General features: G+C 41.7%; 1 protein-coding gene across 1 annotated transcript in view; it reads left to right on the top strand.

The window, feature by feature from the left end:
• The window catches only part of MYO16 (myosin XVI), a 482,244-nt gene that overhangs the window by 253,144 nt on the left and 206,218 nt on the right, over nt 1–22,882 (top strand). Inside the window, exon 23 of the mRNA XM_044285559.1 lies at nt 19,481–19,556. Within this exon, the coding sequence (XP_044141494.1) occupies nt 19,481–19,556 (76 nt within the window). The remainder of the gene's footprint in view (nt 1–19,480; nt 19,557–22,882) is intronic.

Raw genomic sequence — 22,882 nt, 5'->3', positions numbered from 1 at the left:
GATCCATGCCTGGTTCATTTTTATGAATGTCAGCTTGTCCACATTGGCTGTAGACAGGCGGCTGCGTTTGTCTGTAATGACGCCCCCTGCCGTGCTGAATACACGTTCAGACAAAACGCTGGCTGCCGGGCAGGCCAGCACCTCCAAGGCATAAAAGGCTAGCTCTGGCCACGTGGACAATTTAGAGACCCAGAAGTTGAATGGGGCCGAACCATCAGTCAGTACGTGGAGGGGTGTGCACACGTACTGTTCCACCATGTTAGTGAAATGTTGCCTCCTGCTAACACGTTGCGTATCAGGTGGTGGTGCAGTTAGCTGTGGCGTGTTGACAAAAGTTTTCCACATCTCTGCCATGCTAACCCTGCCCTCAGAGGAGCTGGCCGTGACACAGCTGCCTTGGCGACCTCTTGCTCCTCCTCTGCCTTGGCCTTGGGCTTCCACTTGTTCCCCTGTGACATTTGGGAATGCTCTCAGTAGCGCGTCTACCAACGTGCGCTTGTACTCGCGCATCTTCCTATCACGCTCCAGTGCAGGAAGTAAGGTGGGCACATTGTCTTTGTAGCGTGGATCCAGCAGGGTGGCAACCCAGTAGTCCGCACAGGTTAAAATGTGGGCAACTCTGCTGTCGTTGCGCAGGCACTGCAGCATGTAGTCGCTCATGTGTGCCAGGCTGCCCAGGGGTAAGGACAAGCTGTCCTCTGTGGGAGGCGTATCGTCATCGTCCTGCCTTTCCCCCCAGCCACGCACCAGTGATGGACCCGAGCTGCGTTGGGTGCCACCCCGCTGTGACCATGCTTCATCCTCATCCTCCTCCACCTCCTCCTCATCCTCGTCCTCCTCGTCCTCCAGTAGTGGGCCCTGGCTGGCCACATTTGTACCTGGCCTCTGCTGTTGCCAAAAACCTCCCTCTGAGTCACTTCGAAGAGACTGGCCTGAAAGTGCTAAAAATGACCCCTCTTCCTCCTCCTCCTCCTCCTCCTGGGCCACCTCCTCTTGCATCATCGCCCTAAGTGTTTTCTCAAGGAGACATAGAAGTGGTATTGTAACGCTGATAACGGTGTCATCGCCACTGGCCCTGTTGGTGGAGTACTCGAAACAGCGCAACAGGGCACACAGGTCTCGCATGGAGGCCCAGTCATTGGTGGTGAAGTGGTGCTGTTCTGTAGTGCGACTGACCCGTGCGTGCTGCAGCTGAAACTCCACTATGGCCTGCTGCTGCTCGCACAGTCTGTCCAGCATGTGCAAGGTGGAGTTCCACCTGGTGGGCACGTCGCATATGAGGCGGTGAGCGGGAAGGCCGAAGTTACGCTGTAGCGCAGACAGGCGAGCAGCAGCAGGATGTGAACGCCGGAAGCGCGAACAGACGGCCCGCACTTTATGCAGCAGCTCTGACATGTCGGGGTAGTTGTGAATGAACTTCTGCACCACCAAATTCAGCACATGCGCCAAGCAAGGGATGTGCGTCAAATTGGCTAGTCCCAGAGCTGCAACGAGATTTCGCCCATTATCACACACCACCAGGCCGGGCTTGAGGCTCACCGGCAGCAACCACTCGTCGGTCTGTTGTTCAATACCCCGCCACAACTCCTGTGCGGTGTGGGGCCTGTCCCCCAAACATATGAGTTTCAGAATGGCCTGCTGACGTTTACCCCGGGCTGTGCTGAAGTTGGTGGTGAAGGTGTGTGGCTGACTGGATGAGCAGGTGGAAGAAGAGGAGGAGGAAGCCGAGAAGGAGGAGGTGGCAACAGGAGGCAAAGAATGTTGCCCTGCGATCCTTGGCGGCGGAAGGACGTGCGCCAAACAGCTCTCCGCCTGGGGCCCAGCTGCCACTACATTTACCCAGTGTGCAGTTAGGGAGATATAGCGTCCCTGGCCGTGCTTACTGGTCCACGTATCTGTGGTTAGGTGGACCTTGCTACAGATGGCGTTGCGCAGTGCACACTTGATTTTATCGGATACTTGGTTGTGCAGGGAAGGCACGGCTCTCTTGGAGAAGTAGTGCCGGCTGGGAACAACATACTGTGGGACAGCAAGCGACATGAGCTGTTTGAAGCTGTCTGTGTCCACCAGCCTAAATGACAGCATTTCATAGGCCAGTAGTTTAGAAATGCTGGCATTCAGGGCCAGGGATCGAGGGTGGCTAGGTGGGAATTTACGCTTTCTATCAAATGTTTGTTAGATGGAGAGCTGAACGCTGGCGTGTGACATGGTTGAGACGCTTGGTGACGGAGGTGGTGGTGGTGGTGTTGGTGGTACATCCCCTGTTTGCTGGGCGGCAGGTGCCAACGTTCCTCCAGAGGCGGAGGAAGAGGCCGAGGCGGCAGCAGCAGAATAGGCCGAGGCGGCAGCAGCAGAAGAGGTAGCAGGGGGAGCCTGAGTGACTTCCTTGGTTTTAAGGTGTTTACTCCACTGCAGTTCATGCTTTGCATGCAGGTGCCTGGTCATGCAGGTTGTGCTCAGGTTCAGAACGTTAATGCCTCGCTTCAGGCTCTGATGGCACAGCGTGCAAACCACTCGGGTCTTGTCGTCAGCACATTGTTTGAAGAAGTGCCATGCCAGGGAACTCCTTGAAGCTGCCTTTGGGGTGCTCGGTCCCAGATGGCGGCGGTCAGTAGCAGGCGGAGTCTCTTGGCGGCGGGTGTTCTGCTTTTGCCCACTGCTCCCTCTTTTGCTACGCTGTTGGCTCGGTCTCACCACTGCCTCTTCCTCCGAACTGTGAAAGTCAGTGGCACGACCTTCATTCCATGTGGGGTCTAGGACCTCATTGTCCCCTGCATCGTCTTCCACCCAGTCTTGATCCCTGACCTCCTGTTCAGTCTGCACACTGCAGAAAGACGCAGCAGTTGGCACCTGTGTTTCGTCATCATCAGAGACATGCTGAGGTGGTATTCCCATGTCCTCATCATCAGGAAACATAAGTGGTTGTGCGTCAGTGCATTCTATGTCTTTCACCGCTGGGGAAGGGCTAGGTGGATGCCCTTGGGAAACCCTGCCAGCGGAGTCTTCAAACAGCATAAGAGACTGCTGCATAACTTGAGGCTGAGACAGTTTCCCTGGTATGCATGGGGGTGATGTGACAGACTGATGGGGTTGGTTTTCAGGCGCCATCTGTGCGCTTTCTGCAGAAGACTGGGTGGGAGATAATGTGAACGTGCTGGATCCACTGTCGGCCACCCAATTGACTAATGCCTGTACCTGCTCAGGCCTTACCATCCTTAGAACGGCATTGGGCCCCACCATATATCGCTGTAAATTCTGGCGGCTACTGGGACCTGAGGTAGTTGGTACACTAGGACGTGTGGATGTGGCAGAACGGCCACGTCCTCTCCCAGCACCAGAGGGTCCACTAACACCACCACGACCATGTCCACGTCCGCGTCCCTTACTAGATGTTTTTCTCATTGTTATGGTTCACCACAACAACAAATATATTATTTGGCCCAATGTATTGTATTCAAATTCAGCGGGATATAAATTTGAGGCCTAGTATTTAGGCGCTGGGTGACCGGTATGGATTTAGTGACAGAATTAGACTTGGAAATGCACAGAAGCGTGTGTGTGTGAAGTTATTCTGAATGACCCAATGTGCACCTTGAATATTATATACCCTTTTAGGGATAGATTTCAAATAGCTCTGATATAGCAGAAACCACTAAATTATGAAATTGCTAAATTGGGAATTGTATTTCAACCCAGAACAAAAAATGTGCTTTGACGGACACTAAATAACTTTCCCAGCCACAACAGGACAGCGTTAACGAGAGATTTAGCAGGATATAAATTTGAGGCCTAGTATTTAGGCGCTGGGTGACCGGTATGGATTTAGTGACAGAATTAGACTTGGAAATGCACAGAAGCGTGTGTGTGTGAAGTTATTCTGAATGACCCAATGTGCACCTTGAATATTATATACCCTTTTAGGGATAGATTTCAAATAGCTCTGATATAGCAGAAACCACTAAATTATGAAATTGCTAAATTGGGAATTGTATTTCAACCCAGAACAAAAAATGTGCTTTGACGGACACTAAATAACTTTCCCAGCCACAACAGGACAGCGTTAACGAGAGATTTAGCAGGATATAAATTTGAGGCCTAGTATTTAGGCGCTGGGTGACAGGTATGGGTTTAGTGACAGAATTAGACTTAGAAATACACAGTAGCGGGTGTGTGTGAAGTTATTCTGAATGACCCAATGTGCACCTTGAATATTATATACCCTTTTAGGGATAGATTTCAAATAGCTCTGATATAGCAGAAACCACTAAATTATGAAATTGCTAAATTGGGAATTGTATTTCAACCCAGAACAAAAAATGTGCTTTGACGGACACTAAATAACTTTCCCAGCCACAACAGGACAGCGTTAACGAGAGATTTAGCAGGATATAAATTTGAGGCCTAGTATTTAGGCGCTGGGTGACAGGTATGGGTTTAGTGCCAGAATTAGACTTGGAAATACACAGTAGCGGGTGTGTGTGAAGTTATTCTGAATGACCCAATGTGCACCTTGAATATTATATACCCTTTTAGGGATAGATTTCAAATAGCTCTGATATAGCAGAAACCACTAAATTATGAAATTGCTAAATTGGGAATTGTATTTCAACCCAGAACAAGAAATGTGCTTGAACGGACACTAAATAACTCGCCCAGCTACAGCACTAAGGACAGATTTAGCTGGATATAAATTCGAGGCCTAGTATTTAGGCGCTGGGTGACAGGTATGGGTTTGGTGACAGAATTAGACTTGGAAATGCACAGTAGCGGGTGTGTGAAGTTATTCTGAATGTCCCTATGTGCACCTTCAATATGATCTACCCTTTTAGGGATAGATTTCAAATAGCTCTGATATAGCAGAAACCACTAAATTATGAAATTGCTAAATTGGGAATTGTATTTCAACCCAGAACAAGAAATGTGCTTGAACGGACACTAAATAACTCGCCCAGCTACAGCACTAAGGACAGATTTAGCTGGATATAAATTTGAGGCCTAGTATTTAGGCGCTGGGTGACAGGTATGGGTTTAGTGACAGAATTAGACTTGGAAATACACAGTAGCGGGTGTGTGTGAAGTTATTCTGAATGACCCAATGTGCACCTTGAATATTATATACCCTTTTAGGGATAGATTTCAAATAGCTCTGATATAGCAGAAACCACTAAATTATGAAATTGCTAAATTGGGAATTGTATTTCAACCCAGAACAAGAAATGTGCTTGAACGGACACTAAATAACTCGCCCAGCTACAGCACTAAGGACAGATTTAGCTGGATATAAATTTGAGGCCTAGTATTTAGGCGCTGGGTGACAGGTATGGGTTTAGTGACAGAATTAGACTTGGAAATGCACAGTAGCGGGTGTGTGAAGTTATTCTGAATGTCCCTATGTGCACCTTCAATATGATCTACCCTTTTAGGGATAGATTTCAAATAGCTCTGATATAGCAGAAACCACTAAATTATGAAATTGCTAAATTGGGAATTGTATTTCAACCCAGAACAAGAAATGTGCTTGAACGGACACTAAATAACTCGCCCAGCTACAGCACTAACGACAGATTTAGCTGGATATGAATTTGAGGCCTAGTATTTAGGCGCTGGGTGACAGGTATGGGTTTAGTGACAGAATTAGACTTGGAAATACACAGTAGCGGGTGTGTGTGAAGTTATTCTGAATGACCCAATGTGCACCTTGAATATTATATACCCTTTTAGGGATAGATTTCAAATAGCTCTGATATAGCAGAAACCACTAAATTATGAAATTGCTAAATTGGGAATTGTATTTCAACCCAGAACAAGAAATGTGCTTGAACGGACACTAAATAACTCGCCCAGCTACAGCACTAAGGACAGATTTAGCTGGATATAAATTTGAGGCCTAGTATTTAGGCGCTGGGTGACAGGTATGGGTTTAGTGACAGAATTAGACTTGGAAATACACAGTAGCGGGTGTGTGTGAAGTTATTCTGAATGACCCAATGTGCACCTTGAATATTATATACCCTTTTAGGGATAGATTTCAAATAGCTCTGATATAGCAGAAACCACTAAATTATGAAATTGCTAAATTGGGAATTGTATTTCAACCCAGAACAAGAAATGTGCTTGAACGGACACTAAATAACTCGCCCAGCTACAGCACTAAGGACAGATTTAGCTGGATATAAATTTGAGGCCTAGTATTTAGGCGCTGGGTGACAGGTATGGGTTTAGTGACAGAATTAGACTTGGAAATGCACAGTAGCGGGTGTGTGAAGTTATTCTGAATGTCCCTATGTGCACCTTCAATATGATCTACCCTTTTAGGGATAGATTTCAAATAGCTCTGATATAGCAGAAACCACTAAATTATGAAATTGCTAAATTGGGAATTGTATTTCAACCCAGAACAAGAAATGTGCTTGAACGGACACTAAATAACTCGCCCAGCTACAGCACTAACGACAGATTTAGCTGGATATGAATTTGAGGCCTAGTATTTAGGCGCTGGGTGACAGGTATGGGTTTAGTGACAGAATTAGACTTGGAAATACACAGTAGCGGGTGTGTGTGAAGTTATTCTGAATGACCCAATGTGCACCTTGAATATTATATACCCTTTTAGGGATAGATTTCAAATAGCTCTGATATAGCAGAAACCACTAAATTATGAAATTGCTAAATTGGGAATTGTATTTCAACCCAGAACAAGAAATGTGCTTGAACGGACACTAAATAACTCGCCCAGCTACAGCACTAAGGACAGATTTAGCTGGATATAAATTTGAGGCCTAGTATTTAGGCGCTGGGTGACAGGTATGGGTTTAGTGACAGAATTAGACTTGGAAATGCACAGTAGCGGGTGTGTGAAGTTATTCTGAATGTCCCTATGTGCACCTTCAATATGATCTACCCTTTTAGGGATAGATTTCAAATAGCTCTGATATAGCAGAAACCACTAAATTATGAAATTGCTAAATTGGGAATTGTATTTCAACCCAGAACAAGAAATGTGCTTGAACGGACACTAAATAACTCGCCCAGCTACAGCACTAAGGACAGATTTAGCTGGATATAAATTTGAGGCCTAGTATTTAGGCGCTGGGTGACAGGTATGGGTTTAGTGACAGAATTAGACTTGGAAATGCACAGTAGCGGGTGTGTGAAGTTATTCTGAATGTCCCTATGTGCACCTTCAATATGATCTACCCTTTTAGGGATAGATTTCAAATAGCTCTGATATAGCAGAAACCACTAAATTATGAAATTGCTAAATTGGGAATTGTATTTCAACCCAGAACAAGAAATGTGCTTGAACGGACACTAAATAACTCGCCCAGCTACAGCACTAACGACAGATTTAGCTGGATATGAATTTGAGGCCTAGTATTTAGGCGCTGGGTGACAGGTATGGGTTTAGTGACAGAATTAGACTTGGAAATGCACAGTAGCGGGTGTGTGAAGTTATTCTGAATGACCCTATGTGCACCTTGAATATTATATACCCTTTTAGGGATAGATTTCAAATAGCTCTGATACAGCAGAAACCACTAAATTTTTAAATTGCTAAATTGGGAATTGTATTTCAACCCAGAACAAAAAATGTGCTTTGACGGACACTAAATAACTTTCCCAGCCACAACAGGACAGCGGTAACGAGAGATTTAGCGGGATATAAATTTGAGGCCTAGTATTTAGGCGCTGGGTGACCGGTATGGATTTAGTGACAGAATTAGACTGGGATATGGCCAAAAAATAACCACACTATTGCTGGTTAAATGCACTTGGTGATGGGCGCAGCTTGCCCCTGATGTAGTATATGGCCAAAAAATGAACAGACTATTGCTGGTTAAATGCACTTGGTGTCACAGCTTGACCAACCACACTACTGAGGGTTAAATGCACTTGGTGACGGGCGCAGCTTGCCCCTGATGTAGTATATGGCCAAAAAATGAACAGACTATTGCTGGTTAAATGCACTTGGTGACGGGCGCAGCTTGCCCCTGATTTAATATATGGCCAAAAAATGAACAGACTATTGCTGGTTAAATGCACTTGGTGTGATAGCTTGACCAACCACACTACTGAGGGTTAAATGCACTTGGTGACGGGCGCAGCTTGCCCCTGATGTAGTATATGGCCAAAAAATAAACAGACTATTGCTGGTTAAATGCACTTGGTGTGACAGCTTCACCCTGATGTAGGCTTTAGCCAAAAAACAAACGCACCATTGAGGGTTAAATGCACTTGGTGACAGGCGCAGCTTGCCCCTGATGTAGTATATGGCCAAAAAATAAACAGACTATTGCTGGTTAAATGCACTTGGTGTGACAGCTTCACCCTGATGTAGGCTTTAGCCAAAAAACAACCACACCATTGAGGGTTAAATGCACTTGGTCGCAGCTTGTGCTGGCGCACCACAAGACACAAAATGGCCGCCGATCACCCCAGAAAAATGTGACTGACAAACGGTCTGGGCAGCCTAAAAACAGTGAGCAATTGAGGATCAGCAGCTCAATGATCCACAGCTGCAGATCGATCAGTTAATCAAGTCCTTTGGAGGAGTTAATCTGCCTAATCTCGCCCTACTGTCGCAGCCGCAACCTCTCCCTACGCTAATCAGAGCAGAGTGACGGGCGGCGCTATGTGACTCCAGCTTAAATAGAGGCTGGGTCACATGGTGCTCTGGCCAATCACAGCCATGCCAATAGTAGGCATGGCTGTGATGGCCTCTTGGGGCAAGTAGTATGACGCTTGTTGATTGGCTGCTTTGCAGCCTTTCAAAAAGCGCCAAGAAAGCGTCACAAAAGCGCGAAGAAAGCGACGAACACCGAACCCGAACCCGGACTTTTACGAAAATGTCCGGGTTCGGGTCCGTGTCACGGACACCCCAAAATTCGGTACGAACCCGAACTATACAGTTCGAGTTCGCTCATCCCTAGTCATGAGATCAATTATACATCCAGACCAAACTGGTTTTATGCCTAATAAAGGGACCTGTTATAATTTACATAGTCTCTTTACTAATTTACAGACATCCGGAGGGGATTCACAATCTATTTTGTCTATAGATGCCTCTAAGGCTTTTGATAGAGTTGAATGGAGGTTCCTGTGGAGAGTGCTTCATAAGATGGGCTTCGGCCCTAGGTTTTTTTGGTATGGTAAAACTTCTGTTTAGATCTCCTACCGCAAGATTGAATATAAATGGGTATCTTACAAGAAGTTTTCCTATGACTAGAGGCACTCGCCAGGGATGTCCACTTTTTACGCTTTTATTTGATATCTATATTGAGCCCTTGGCCACTAGAGTTAGACAAGACCCTAGGATTCTGGGGTTTGGGGTACTAGGAGTCGAAGACCGAATCTCTCTTTATGCAGACGATATTCTATTTTATGTTCAACAGACTCAATCTACTTTGTTGAATATCATTCAAACGATACGTCAATTTGGAGAGGTCTCAGGTCTGGATGTAAATTAGGAAAAAAATACCTTTATGCCTTTGGATAATAGGATCATGTCCTAGATAACCTTTTACTCCCCAACGAGGCCCCTATGAATACTCTGAAAATTTCTGACTCTCTTGAGTATTTAGGCATTATAATCTCTCCTAGGGTGGAAGATTTCATTTCGCTTAACTTGATTCCACTGATAAATAAGCTAAGTTTAAAAATAAGAGCATGGCTCCGGTTATCTCTATCAAAAGCAGATAAAGTATCTCTAATTAAGATGGTGATTCTTTCCCAGTTATTGTATGTCTTCAAGAATTCTCCAGTTTTTTAAAATTAATAGAAAGAATTATTAGATACTTACTATAGGGGCGGAAACGCGTAAGACTTAAATTGGACTATTGGTATAATCCTTTGGAGAGAGGAGGAGTTAATCTCCCCTCCTTCAGGGGTTATTTCTTGGCTACGAAGTTCTGTTTTCTCCGTGAGTGGATTGATAGCCCACTCTGCAAGTACTTAGTGAATAGATCCCCTTATAATAATTTTTTTATGCTATTGGAGTCGGATCATTTGATTGAGAATTTAAGTCCGCCAGGAATTTGATTATGAAGTCATGGTATTCGATTAGACTTTGGTATGGAGTGAAAGGTTCAATTGGATGTACTCCATTGTGGTATAACAAGCACTTGCAAACTTTAGTTGAATTAAGTAGAGATTTATATTGGCAAAAAGGTAATATTTTATATTTGACACAGGTAGTCCTTGGTCATGTTACGGAGGGCTGGTGGAGAAGTAGGACACATCATGGGATGGGAGGGGGAGGGTTTTGGGTTTGGAAAATTATGTTAATATTGATATGTGTTTATGAAATTGTTTGTTAATATTGGAATAATAATAAAGAAAGTTAATAATAGAAACACTTGGCTATGAAAATGTTTCTTTAGCCTAAGATTTTTTTTTTTCAGAAGAGGTAACAGGAGAAAAGGGAGTAGCTTGCATGTCTCTTTTCCAGAGAAGCATTATGTGGGAATACAAGCACATCAATAGATTAAAAAAAAATATTTTGAAAAGTCAGTGATTGAAAAGTGTGATGCAATTTTGTGAAAGCTAATCTCTCTCTCTCTATCTAAACTTTTTGGGCAAATGCAAACTGGTACAAATGATTCGCTCATCATTATGGCTGTATTACACCTACAGATTATTTGACAGATTTTCTGACCATTCATGTGTCAGATGACCGTTTACACACTTTTTGGAAGGGCCTGTCTGCAATCTAAAGTATGTGGGCTTCCCAACCTTTCTCCAGCAAATGGGAAAGAAAATAATTATTTCAATCCCTGATTCTTTTGTTTTTCTGGGAAATAAGCCTCCACCAGAGGTTTCTGGCAGTGGCTTTCTCTTCTCTCCCCATTCACAACATATACATACTTGGCTGATCAGGAGATATAGCTATCAGCTAGTGTTGATTGAGAACCAAAGTGCTCAGGTGCTCGAGTACAACACTTTGGAATGCTCGGGTGCTCTATAGAGCACCCGAGCACAATGGAAGTCAATGGGAGAACCTGAGCATTAAACCAGGCACCCCCTGCTCTGAAGAGGGGAGGGTGTCTGGTTCATAGGAAAAGGTCAGAAATGGATGGAAACACCACTGAAATGGTTCAGGAACAGCATGGGGAGGATGTCTGGATGCATCTTGGACTCCCAGGTCACTGCTGGGAACGGTGTTGTCCGAGTAGTATGCCACTTTTACAGACTGACAGTAATATGCACCAAACTGAAGACAAAATCAATTTTAGAGGAAAAATTGTTAGAAAACATTCTTTCCTATATATTTACTTGTATATAAAGTGCAAAGTGCAAGTGCTGCCAAAAAATTACAAGGAAGAGGCACTCCGATACAACCTGTATATCGCATAAAGGAGGGCCTCATTCACATTGTGGTACAATTGTTCAGGTAGTGGGACTAATACACTCATAAAGCCTATGCACTAAGAGAAACGGCTGCCAAAAATTACAAGGAACCGGCAATCCAATACACCTTTTATATTACACATAAAGAAGGGCATCATACACACCCTTGAAAAATTATGATTGATGGCCTGCTGGTGACCCTCAAAAACATTAGGAGCAATGGCCTGCTGGTGACCCTCTAAAACATTAGGGGAAAGGGCCTGGTGCTGATCTGACCTTCTAAAACATTAGGGGTGAGGGCCTGCTGCTGATATGACCATTTAAAAAATTAGGGGTGAGGGTCTGCTGCTGAGCTGACCATCTACAAAATTAGGGGTGAGAGTCTGCTGCTTATCTGACCATCTAAAAAATTAGGGGTAAGGGTCTGATGCTTAGCTGACCATCTAAAATATTAGGGGTGAGGGTATGCTCCTGATCTGACCATCTAAAACATTAGGGGTTAGGGTCTGCTGCTGATCTGACCTTCTAAAACATTAGGGGTGAGGGTCTGCTGCTGAGCTGACCATCTAAAACATTAGTGGCAAGGGCCTGCTGCTGAACTGACCATCTAAAACTTTAGGGGTGAGGGTCTGCTGCTGATCTGATCTTCACGCAATTTAGCGCAGGTTGTGCTAATTATATATATGGCAGCCAGATAAAACAATAGTCCTTAAAAGGACTTTTGGGTCTCTAACACCTTTCACCAGTAAACCCTGCCTAAAAAATAAAATAAAATTCCTGTCCCTACACTATCTGTTCCTTCTGCTGCAGCTCTCCCTGACTAAGACTGAGCCGAACCACGTGTCATCAGGTGCTATATAGCACCCGATGACGCGTTCCGGCCAGCCAATCACTGTAATGCCAGTACCCAAGATGGCTACGGCATTACAGTGAGTGCCAGTACCTTTGCGCACTTTTTTTAGAGGAGACTCGCGCATCGCGCTTGAGCACACGTGGTGTTCGGCGAGTACCACGATGTGCTGAGAATCGTGATGCTCGAGTAAAAAAGTGTTCGGCCTAGCATGCTCGCCCAACACTACTATCAGCCAAGTGACCTTTTGGCCAACATCTATAGAAGATGTATGGGAACCTTTAAGACATCTGCTTTTAGGCAAAGCAAAGATCCAACAAGTTGAATCATTTTAGCTTTTCTGATGTTTCTTTCTAGAGACTAGTAGCGTAAGTGGTGAAATTGCTTGCTAGAAAGATAACAGCACCAATGCTAATAGTTGCTTGTGGTAACATATTAATGAATAGTGTTGATCACGAATATTCGAATTTTGAATTTTTATCGCGAATATAGGTACTTCGAAAATTCGCGAATATTTTGAATATAGTGATATATTTTTTTTTTTTTTTTTTTATTCAATTTTTTTTTTTTATCAGTACACATGATTCCTCCATGCTTCTAGCTTGTGGACCAATAAGAAGGCTGCAATATACTTGACTTTAGGAGTAGTGTTGTTTGCAAATTTTGCTCTATATTCGGGTTTTTTCGGATATTCGCTATATTGCTATATATTCTTGTTTTAGAATATTACGAATATTCGAAAAAACAAAGTTATAGCAATATAGCGAATATTCGAAAAAAAAACTAATATAGAGCAATTTAGCTAATATAATGCTATAATCTTTTTTTTTATAGTTGTAATTTTTTTTCCAATCTGAACTTCAGATGAGAAAAAAATTGCAACTATTAGACAAAGAAGATTATAGCACTATATTAGCTAAATTGCTCTATATTAGTTTTTTTCGAATATTCGCTATATTGTTATATATTCTTGTTTTAGAATATTCTGAATTTTCGAAAAAACAAAGTTATAGCAATATAGCGAATATTCAAAAAAAACTAATATAGAGCAATTTAGCTAATATAGTGCTATAATATTCTTTGTCTAAAAGTTGAAAAATTTGCAATTAAAATTAGCATTACGAAAATTCGCATATTACACGATCATTACCTTGCCGATTTTTCAAGTAAAAAAATCGTAGAATATAACGAGTATTCAAATTTGCAAATATTCGACGAATATTCTACAAAATATTTGCAAAATATCGCGAATTCGAATATGACCCCTGCCGCTCATCACTATTAACGAATAGCCAAAGCACACATTCAACCTACACACTATTAAACCTCTACCTTGTCTACCTTGGCCTACCTTTAGTAAAAAAAGAAAAGACTGATTCAGGCTGCCATGGTGCTGGAAACAGTCTATGGGTGGAAGCAAACTGTGATCATTTTAGACATATCTGAAGGATATATCAATATCTGTAACTCGGAGAACCACCTTAGGCATGTGCAAAAATAAAAAAATAAAGTTCTGATGACAGGTTGCCAATATGTGCCTAACATGCCTGAGCCCTGCATACCTATTTTGAATGTTTTTCTTGCACTCATAAATAATCCAAGACATGTTAACTGAGATAAAATAAGGGATAGTTTTTCACATGTTTTTCTCCAATTCATATTTCAGACACACTGTGACCATTTAAGATTACTGGATTTTATCTATATAGCACCATCCGCCTATCTTTTCACCCACTACAGAAAATCCTTTCTTATCAAGGATTACAGTGATTTGTTATTACCTAACATAGTCGACTTTCTTCTTGTGGTATCTGCATTACTCTTTGCTACATTTTTTAAACAATCTGGTCTACGTGAATAGACTTTATCTCATATATGTGCCATTGGTGTTATACTGTATGTGTCATTGCCTGTAAAAATATACTACTAATGTACTTGAACATGTCACACACACAAAGAGTTGTATGATGTTAGTCAATCTTCATTGGCGCAGAAATATCTATTAGAGATGTCATTAGATATATATACACCCAGTTTTAATTCTTGATTTTTGTTATAGTTTTTAGATGTAAGAATGTTTTAATCATTCAAAATCTTTGTTATCTTACAATATTTGCATAAAATTGTGTGTTGTGTCATTGACAACATTTTACAGATTATAACCACCGCACACACAAAATCCTAATTATTTAGAAGCACATAATTTAAGCAGCACAATATTGAAAGCTGCATAGCAATTTTGGGGATTTGAACTAATCTCCTTTAGAAAGTGATTTTTTTTTTATATAATGAGCATAAGAAACAGTGCAAATTCCTATCCACAGATGAGACTATTTATTATTTATTTATACATTTGCTTAACCCTTTCATGACCAAGGGTCATTGATGCCCCAGTGTCCAGGTCAAATTTTATAAATCTGACATGCGTCACTTTATATGGTAATAGCTTTGGAACATTTTTATTTATCCAAGCCATTCTGAGATTGTTTTCTCGTGACACATTCTACTTCATGATAGTCATAAATTTGAGTCAATATACAGTATAGACCAAAAGTTTGGACACACCTTCTCATTCAAAGACTTTTCTTTATTTTCATGACTATGAAAATTGTAGATTAACACTGAAGGCATCAAAACTATGAATTAACACATGTGGAATTATATACATAACAAAAAAGTGTGAAACAACTGAAAATATGTCATATTCTAGGTTCTTCAAAGTAGCCACCTTTTGCTTTGATTACTGCTTTGCACACTCTTGGCATTCTCTTGATGAGCTTCAAGAGGTAGTCAACTGAAATGGTTTTCACTTCACAGGTGTGCCGTCAGGTTTAATAAGTGGGATTTCTTGCCTTATAAATGGAGTTGGGACCCTCAGTTACGTTGTGGAGAAGTCAGGTGGATACACAGCTGATAGTCCTACTGAATAGACTGTTAGAATTTGTATTATGGCAAGAAAAAAGCAGCTAAGTAAAGAAAAACGAGTGGCCATCATTACTTTAAGAAATGAAGGTCAGTCAGTCCGAAAAATTGGGAAAACTTTGAACGTGTCCCCAAGTGCAGTCACAAAAACCATCAAGCGCTACAAAGAAACTGGCTCACATGCGGACCGCCCCAGGAAAGGAAGACCAAGAGTCACCTCTGCTGCGGAGGATAAGTTCATCCGAGTCACCAGCCTCAGAAATAGCAGGTTAACAGCAGCTCAGATTAGAGACCAGGTCAATGCCACACAGAATTCTAGCAGCTGACACATCTCTAGAACAACTGTTAAGAGGAGACTGTGTGAATCAGGCCTTCATGGTAGAATATCTGCTAGGAAACCACTGCTAAGGACAGGCAACAAGCAGAAGAGACTTGTTTGGGCTAAAGAACACAAGGAATGGACATTAGACCAGTGGAAATCTGTGCTTTGGTCTGAGGAGTCCAAATTTGAGATCTTTGGTTCCAACCACTGTGTCTTTGTGCGACGCAGAAAAGGTGAACGGATGGACTCTACATGCCTGGTTACCACCGTGAAGTATGGAGGAGGAGGCGTGATGGTGTGGGGGTGCTTTGCTGGTGACACTGTTGGGGATTTATTCAAAATTGAAGGCATACTGAACCAGCATGGCTATACCAGCATCTTGCAGCGGCATGCTATTCCATCCAGTTTGCGTTTAGTTGGACCATCATTTATTTTTCAACAGGACAGTGACCCCAAACACACCTCCAGGCTGTGTAAGGGCTATTTGACCATGAAGGAGAGTGATGGGGTGCTGTGCCAGATGACCTGGCCTCCACAGTCACCGGACCTGAACCCAATCGAGATGGTTTGGGGTGATCTGGACCGCAGAGTGAAGGCAAAAGGGCCAACAAGTGCTAAGCATCTCTAGGAACTCCTTCAAGACTGTTGGAAGACCATTTCAGGTGACTACCTCTTGAAGCTCATCAAGAGAATGCCAAGAGTGTGCAAAGCAGTAATCAAAGCAAAAGGTGGCTACATTGAAGAACCTAGAATATGACATATTTTCAGTTGTTTCACACTTTTTTGTTATGTATATAATTCCACATGTGTTATTTCATAGTTTTGATGCCTTCAGTGTTAATCTACAATTTTCAAAGTCATGAAAATAAAGAAAACTCTTTGAACGAGAAGGTGTGTCCAAACTTTTGGTCTGTACTGTATGTCACCTTTATTTATGAAAAAATCCCAAATTTACCAAAAAGTTTGAAAAATGTGCAATTTTCAAAATGTCAATTTCTCCGCTTTTAAAACAGAAAGTGATTCCTCATAAAACATGTATTACTTAACATTCCCCTTGTGTCTACTTTATGTTGGCATCATTTTGGAAATGTCATTTTATTTTTTTAAGACGTTATAAGGTTTAGAAGCAATTCTTAAAATTTTTAAGAAAATTTCTAAAACCCACTTTTTCAGGACCAGTTCAGATCTGAAGTCACTTTGTGGGGCTTACATAGTGGATACCCCTATAAACGACCCCATTATAGAAACTACACCCCTCAAGTTACTCAAAACTGATTTTACAAACTTTGTTAACCCTTTAGGTGTTCCACAATAATTAAAGGAAAATGAAGAATACATTTCTAAATTTCACTTTTTTGGCAGATTTTCCATTTTATTACATTTTTTTTCTTTAACACATTGAGGGTTAACAGCCAAACAAAACTCAATATTTATTACCCTGATTCTGCGGTTTACAGAAACACTCCACATGTGGTTGTAAACTGATGTAAGGGTGCATGGCAGGGCGCAGAAGTAAAGGAGTGCCGTATGGTTTTTGGAAGGCAGATTTTGCTGGACTGGTTTTTAGATGCCATGTCCCATTTAAAGCTTTCCTGATGCACCCCTACAGTAGAAACTACCAAAAAGTGACCATATTTTGGAAACTGGGGTATAAGGTGCCAGATTTATTGGTACTATTTTTGGGGGCATATGCCTTTTTGATCGCTTGGTGTTGCACTTTTTGATGTAAGCGGAAAAAAATTGATTTTTGCCACTGTTTTTATTTTTTATTTTTTAAGGTGTTCATCTGAGGGGTATGGTCATGTGATATTTTTATCAAGCATGTTGTTACGGACGCGCCAATACCTAATATGTACAGATTTTTTTTATTTTACTATACCACAATAATGGCATATTTGAAATAAAAGAATTATGTTTTAGTGTCTCCATGTTCTCAGAGCTATATATTTTTTTATTTTTTTAACAATTTTTTTATGTAGGGTCTTATTTTTTGCGGGATGAGGTGACGGTTTTATTGATACCATTTTGCGGGACATACGCCTTTTTGATCGCTCGGTGTTGCACTTTTTGTGGTGTAAGGTGACAAAAATGGCTTTTTTGACAGAGTTTTTATGATCGACCCCGTATGGTGTTTATCGTACGGGGTCGATCATGTGATATATTTATATGGACGCGGTGATACCTAATATGTATAGTTTTTTTTCTTTTTAATTTTTTCATAGGAAAGGGCAATTTATTTTTTTAAATGACATTATTTTTACTCACTAAATATTTATTACCCTGATTCTGCGGCTTATAAAAACACCCCACATGTGGTCTTAAACTGATGTAAGGGTGCACGGCAGGGCGCAGAAGAAAAGGAGTGCCGTATGGTTTTTGGAAGGCAGATTTTGCTGGACTGGTTTTTAGATGCCATGTCCCATTTGGGTTAGAATGTGTACAAAATAGCTATCTTCTATTTATACAAATGCTATATAATAGTTAAAAGGACTGTCTAGATGAGAAAGATGAACGCAACCACAATAGAAGCAAACCTTTTTTATTATTAGCTACCCCATGTGCTTGAAAGGAGATGTGTGTGGTCAAATTCCCCATGATGCTTTAATTAGAGATGATTTAAATTGCGTAGAAATGTACATCTCTCAAAGCCCAGGACGTGGGCAAGTTCAGGATTAAAATCTGGTTGGTGGATGGTGAGAGAGGAGAGGAGGTAACATCCAATTTGACTTTTTTATATACCTGCCAACAGTCCCGATTTTGGCAGGACAGTGCTGTGAACTGGGCAAAAAAGGGACAGGGTTTCTAGAAGCCTCAACTAAAAGTTGGTGTTGTGGGCATTCCTAGGGGGGCTAGGTTTAAATGTCCCAATTTTTTTTTATTGTTTGAAAAAATGTCTGTCATACCTTTTGCCTTAAATCTGGCCTGTCAGCAGTTTTGACTATACAAAACTACTAACAGCACAAGGTAGGGTATAAAGAAAGCAGGCCAAACATATACAAATATGAAGTTTTATTTGCAGTTTCTGTTCCTATAAGAGCTGTGGAGGTGGGTCTTGGATGAATGTTACAGCTATCAATCAGAGCAGAGGGGAGTGGCTTTGAACTAAATCAAATAAAGAGCAGGAAACACTTCACAGTGAAGCTCCACCTCCAATGCATATTCAGGAGCAGTGTCTAGCAGAATGAATGTTCATATTCATAAATATTTGTGAGAATAAAAGTTTTGTAAATAGTTTTTTCCCCTCCTGTCTCTACCCCCTACCAAGGGCTGTTATCAGTCAAAACTGCTGTCCAGCTCCATTCAATTATTTAAATCACGAAATCTACACAACAATCAAAATAAAAGTAAAGTGTATATAAACCTAATCATACTTGACAGACATTGTCTTTAATTCTAGCACAAGCATATGCCTCAACTATACATTAACCAGTTTAATATGTGTGTACACAGGCTGGCTGCAGGCTATAGATGTCTATTTTAGTAGACACTTGAATTTGCCATGAGATAACAATTGTAAAGCACATTTTCTGAGAACTCTGCATTGATTTACAGATGTAGTGGAGTTAAAGCGGTTCTCCAGGACTTCAAAAGATGGCTGTTTTCTCTCAAACACAACACCCTACTAGTTCACATGTTGGGTGTGGCATTGAAGTGAATGGGACTGAGCTGTAATACCACACACAACCTATGGACAGATGTGCTGCTGTTTTTGGAAGAAAGCAGCCATCTTTTGTTGTCCTGGAGAACCGTACATAATACATAAAGCTATGGTGCTAAAGTGGTTCCAAGTAAAATAAGCCTCACTGTTCAAATGAAAATTGTTAGTGTTTTATATGTTTAAACAGTTCCTCTGGTTATTATTACTGGTAAAAGCCACATTCATAAAGTTTGCTTTACAATTGTCTAAAAAAAATACATGTGAGGCCATCCAAATGTACATGTTTACTTTATTAGTTGCTGTCTTTTATAATGATCTTGAATATATTTGGCTTAATAACAAGAGTTAATATTTTGTTTGTTGCATAACATTCCTCTTCCAGGTAACCTACGACATTTCTGGAGCAATTGAGAAAAATAAAGATGTATTGTCTCAGAATCTTCTCTTTGCCTTGAAGAGTAAGTTCTATCAGTTATTATGTTATGAAATACTAAATATATTTTTCTGTATAGACATTAAGCTTCACTACACAACTGCTCTCACTTTCACCCAAGCTCTAGACAATAGAATCCATGCTATTGTCAGTGATATAGTTAAATAACATTCTTTTACATCAAGCTTATCATATAATATTTTATTTTATTTTAATTTACAACTATATCAATTTAAGAGGTCGCAACAATAAAAAAAATTGGCATTGATATGAATGTCCATTTGCTTAGAATGCGCTGACAGCACAAATCCCTAAGCAATGCCAAATATGTTTCAAAAGGGTTTTCTGGTCCTTTTTATTTTGATATTCTATCATCAGTATAGGCCATCAAAATTTGATCAGGGGGATCTGAAAACTACACCCCACAGAACAGCTGTTCTGAAGTAGCTGCCGGAGTAACTCCATTCACTTCAATGGGAGCAGCGCTGCAATAACCAACTGTGTCCATTAAACACACTGACTTCCGTGCCAGAGCCGCTACATAACTGATCAGTTAGTACACGGGTGTCAAACACAAGGCCCGCCAGACCTTGTCATGTGGCCCGCGTAGCCGCCGCCGGCCGCCAGCCTTCACCTTTTATTATCACTTCCTGCAGGCGGCCTCTGCAGGAAGTGATAATAAATCGCATAAGGAGCGCTGTGTATTACCGGTACTTACAACTACAAGCGCTCGCCGAGAGGAGGCAGGCTGGGAGGATGGGCGCTGGCAGTGTGAGTCATACGTCACACGCCTGCGCCGCCCACTTTATGAATGAAGCAGGCGGCGTGGGCGCATGACGTATGACTCACGTTGCCAGCGCCTGTCCTCCCGGTCTGCCTCCTCCCTCCTCTCGGCGAGCGCTTGTAGTTGTAAGTACCGGTAATACACAGCACTCCTTATGCGATTATATACATACGGTAACCATTAACTATTAGAGATACGATTATACAGTGAGCGGGGCCCGTGTAGTAGAATAGTCACTGCACGGGCCCCGCTGTCATTTTAAAAGCAGATGCCGGCCCCTAGCCCGTGTATTGAGGGTCATTCACTACAGGGACACTTATGGAGGGGATCTGTGGATGACACATAGCATAAGATGCTATATATGTGTCATCCACAGATCCCCCCCATAACTGTCATACACAGATCCCCCATAAGAGCCACCCACAGATCCCCCATAAGTGTCACCCACAGATCCCCATAAGTGTCACCCACAGATCCCCCATAAGTGTCACCCACAGATCCCCCATAAGTCCGATACAACCGGCCCTTTGAGGGTGACCAAACTGCTGATGCGGCCCCCGATGAATTTGAGTTTGACACCCCTGAGTTAGTATGTTGGGTTTTTGACCCCTGCCGATCCCTGAGGATATAAATCAATATAAAAGGTTAAAAAAAAAACTATATTTATTATTTTCAGGATCTCAGATATAATCTCTACATGTAAAATAAGATTGAATATGGAATGTAAATCATGTCTATGGGTATTGCTTGCATATTTATTGATCTGGAAATCCATCCTCTGAAGCAGCGAATACTGATGAGAATAATGATTATAATCTTCTGTGGTTAGGAGACTATGCTGATCATACTAATGCTTTTCTTGCTTAGCATGCTTAGCAGAGCATCAGTTTACTCTAGTCATTATATATTCATCATTCTACTAGGAGAGTCTCAATCAATGAATTATGTCTTATTACATTCTGTAATTGGTGCCCTGTCAGTTATTTTCATATCTGAGAAATACTGGAGTTGATGATTGTATTCTGGGATATACTTGACATATAGGAATCAAGCATTCAAGGCTATGAAGTATGGGAAACTATATTTATCCAAAGAAATGTCTATAAAAAAATTATGAAATATTTATTTAAGGGTATCTGTCATTTCAAACTTTTCAGAATAGGATGCCAAATGTGTATACATAAATGATAACACTATAGCTTACTATTATATGACTTGTATCTGGCATTTTTAGTTTTTCTTACTTGCATACTGTACATATATATTATTCTCAGTTGTCCCTAAGCTAGTGGATGGAGACTAGCTGCAGTTATGTCTTCCCACAGAGTACACTTATAGACAGGAAATACTAATCCAGAACTCTCTATCTCCCACTCCAAATAATCCAAAAGCACCATATAGGGCATTACAAAGATAAACTGATCAGTATAGCTGTGAATAAAGCACTTGGGTGAGATTTAACACTTTTTATTAGCTGGTGAGATGTCTATGTCTCTCTACTGACTCTTGCTGCTCACTGTTCCTCAGCCTCCCAATATCTGATAACTGAAGAAAAGGCATTTTCTCTGATGATTTATTATAATGTTTCTTATATTCACTATACCATGTTGCATGAAGTGACATTGACCATTAGTGATAAGCAAATTATAAAAAAAATTGATTTGGCTATTTTGCTGATCTTAACAAAAAAATTTGATTTTGTTTCAAATTATTTTGCAGGGCAAAGAAGAGCATTGGAGCATTTCATGGAGGCTGCCTTGGTGAAAATGGGGATATGTCTGGATTCAGCTCTGAAGCCAGACAACCCCTTTAACCCCCCAGATGTCGCCTTCAACGTTGATTGCGGCATCTGTGAGTCACATTCAGCCTACCAGGGAGTTAGTCAAGGGTTAAAACCAAAAAATACATACTCGCCTCATCTATTTGACTGTGGATAGGCCGGCACGGCCATCTTGATTGAAGATAATGCACCAATTCTCGTGAGCTGACATGCAGTTACGTTCTGTGCACAAGCCTGAGGGAGCAGGTCTGCCTCTGTGCACGGAATGCCACTGTGAAGGCTGTGCTGTTTGGAGTCATAAGCCCTGCCCCATCTGCTGGATTAGCTGTTTGCCCTATGTTCCCCCTCCCACCGGGTTCTTCAACAAAATTTAACTCCTTCCTTCGTCAGCAGCACAGACTCAGGGCTGAAGGCTCTGTTTCAGATACTGAGCATCTGCAGGATTTCCTCTTCTCTAGGCACTAAAGAGATAAATGCTGTACACAGGATCCCCCCTCCCTCCTCACCATGCAAACACAGAGCTAACAAAGACTGTAGAACTTCTCTCCTCTGTACTCTTCTACTGGCAATTAATAAGTGTCTGCAGAGCATTGCACAAGAACAAGTAAGGGACAAATCCTGTGTTTATCAGCAATGTCATTGTACTGTACAGCTGGGACTTATAGTTCCACACATACATGTCAATCCAAGCAGTCAGACTGCAGGCAGGGCAATTTTTCTCACTCTCTTTGTAGAGCTGGGGAAGGGGAAAGGCAGTCTTTATTGACACCCTCAGATATTGTTGTCA

Source organism: Bufo gargarizans, chromosome 3, assembly GCF_014858855.1.
Source record: "Bufo gargarizans isolate SCDJY-AF-19 chromosome 3, ASM1485885v1, whole genome shotgun sequence".
Lineage (NCBI taxonomy): Eukaryota > Metazoa > Chordata > Amphibia > Anura > Bufonidae > Bufo > Bufo gargarizans.
Note: the sequence above shows the minus strand (reverse complement) of the source record. Positions and strands in the feature narration are given on the sequence as shown.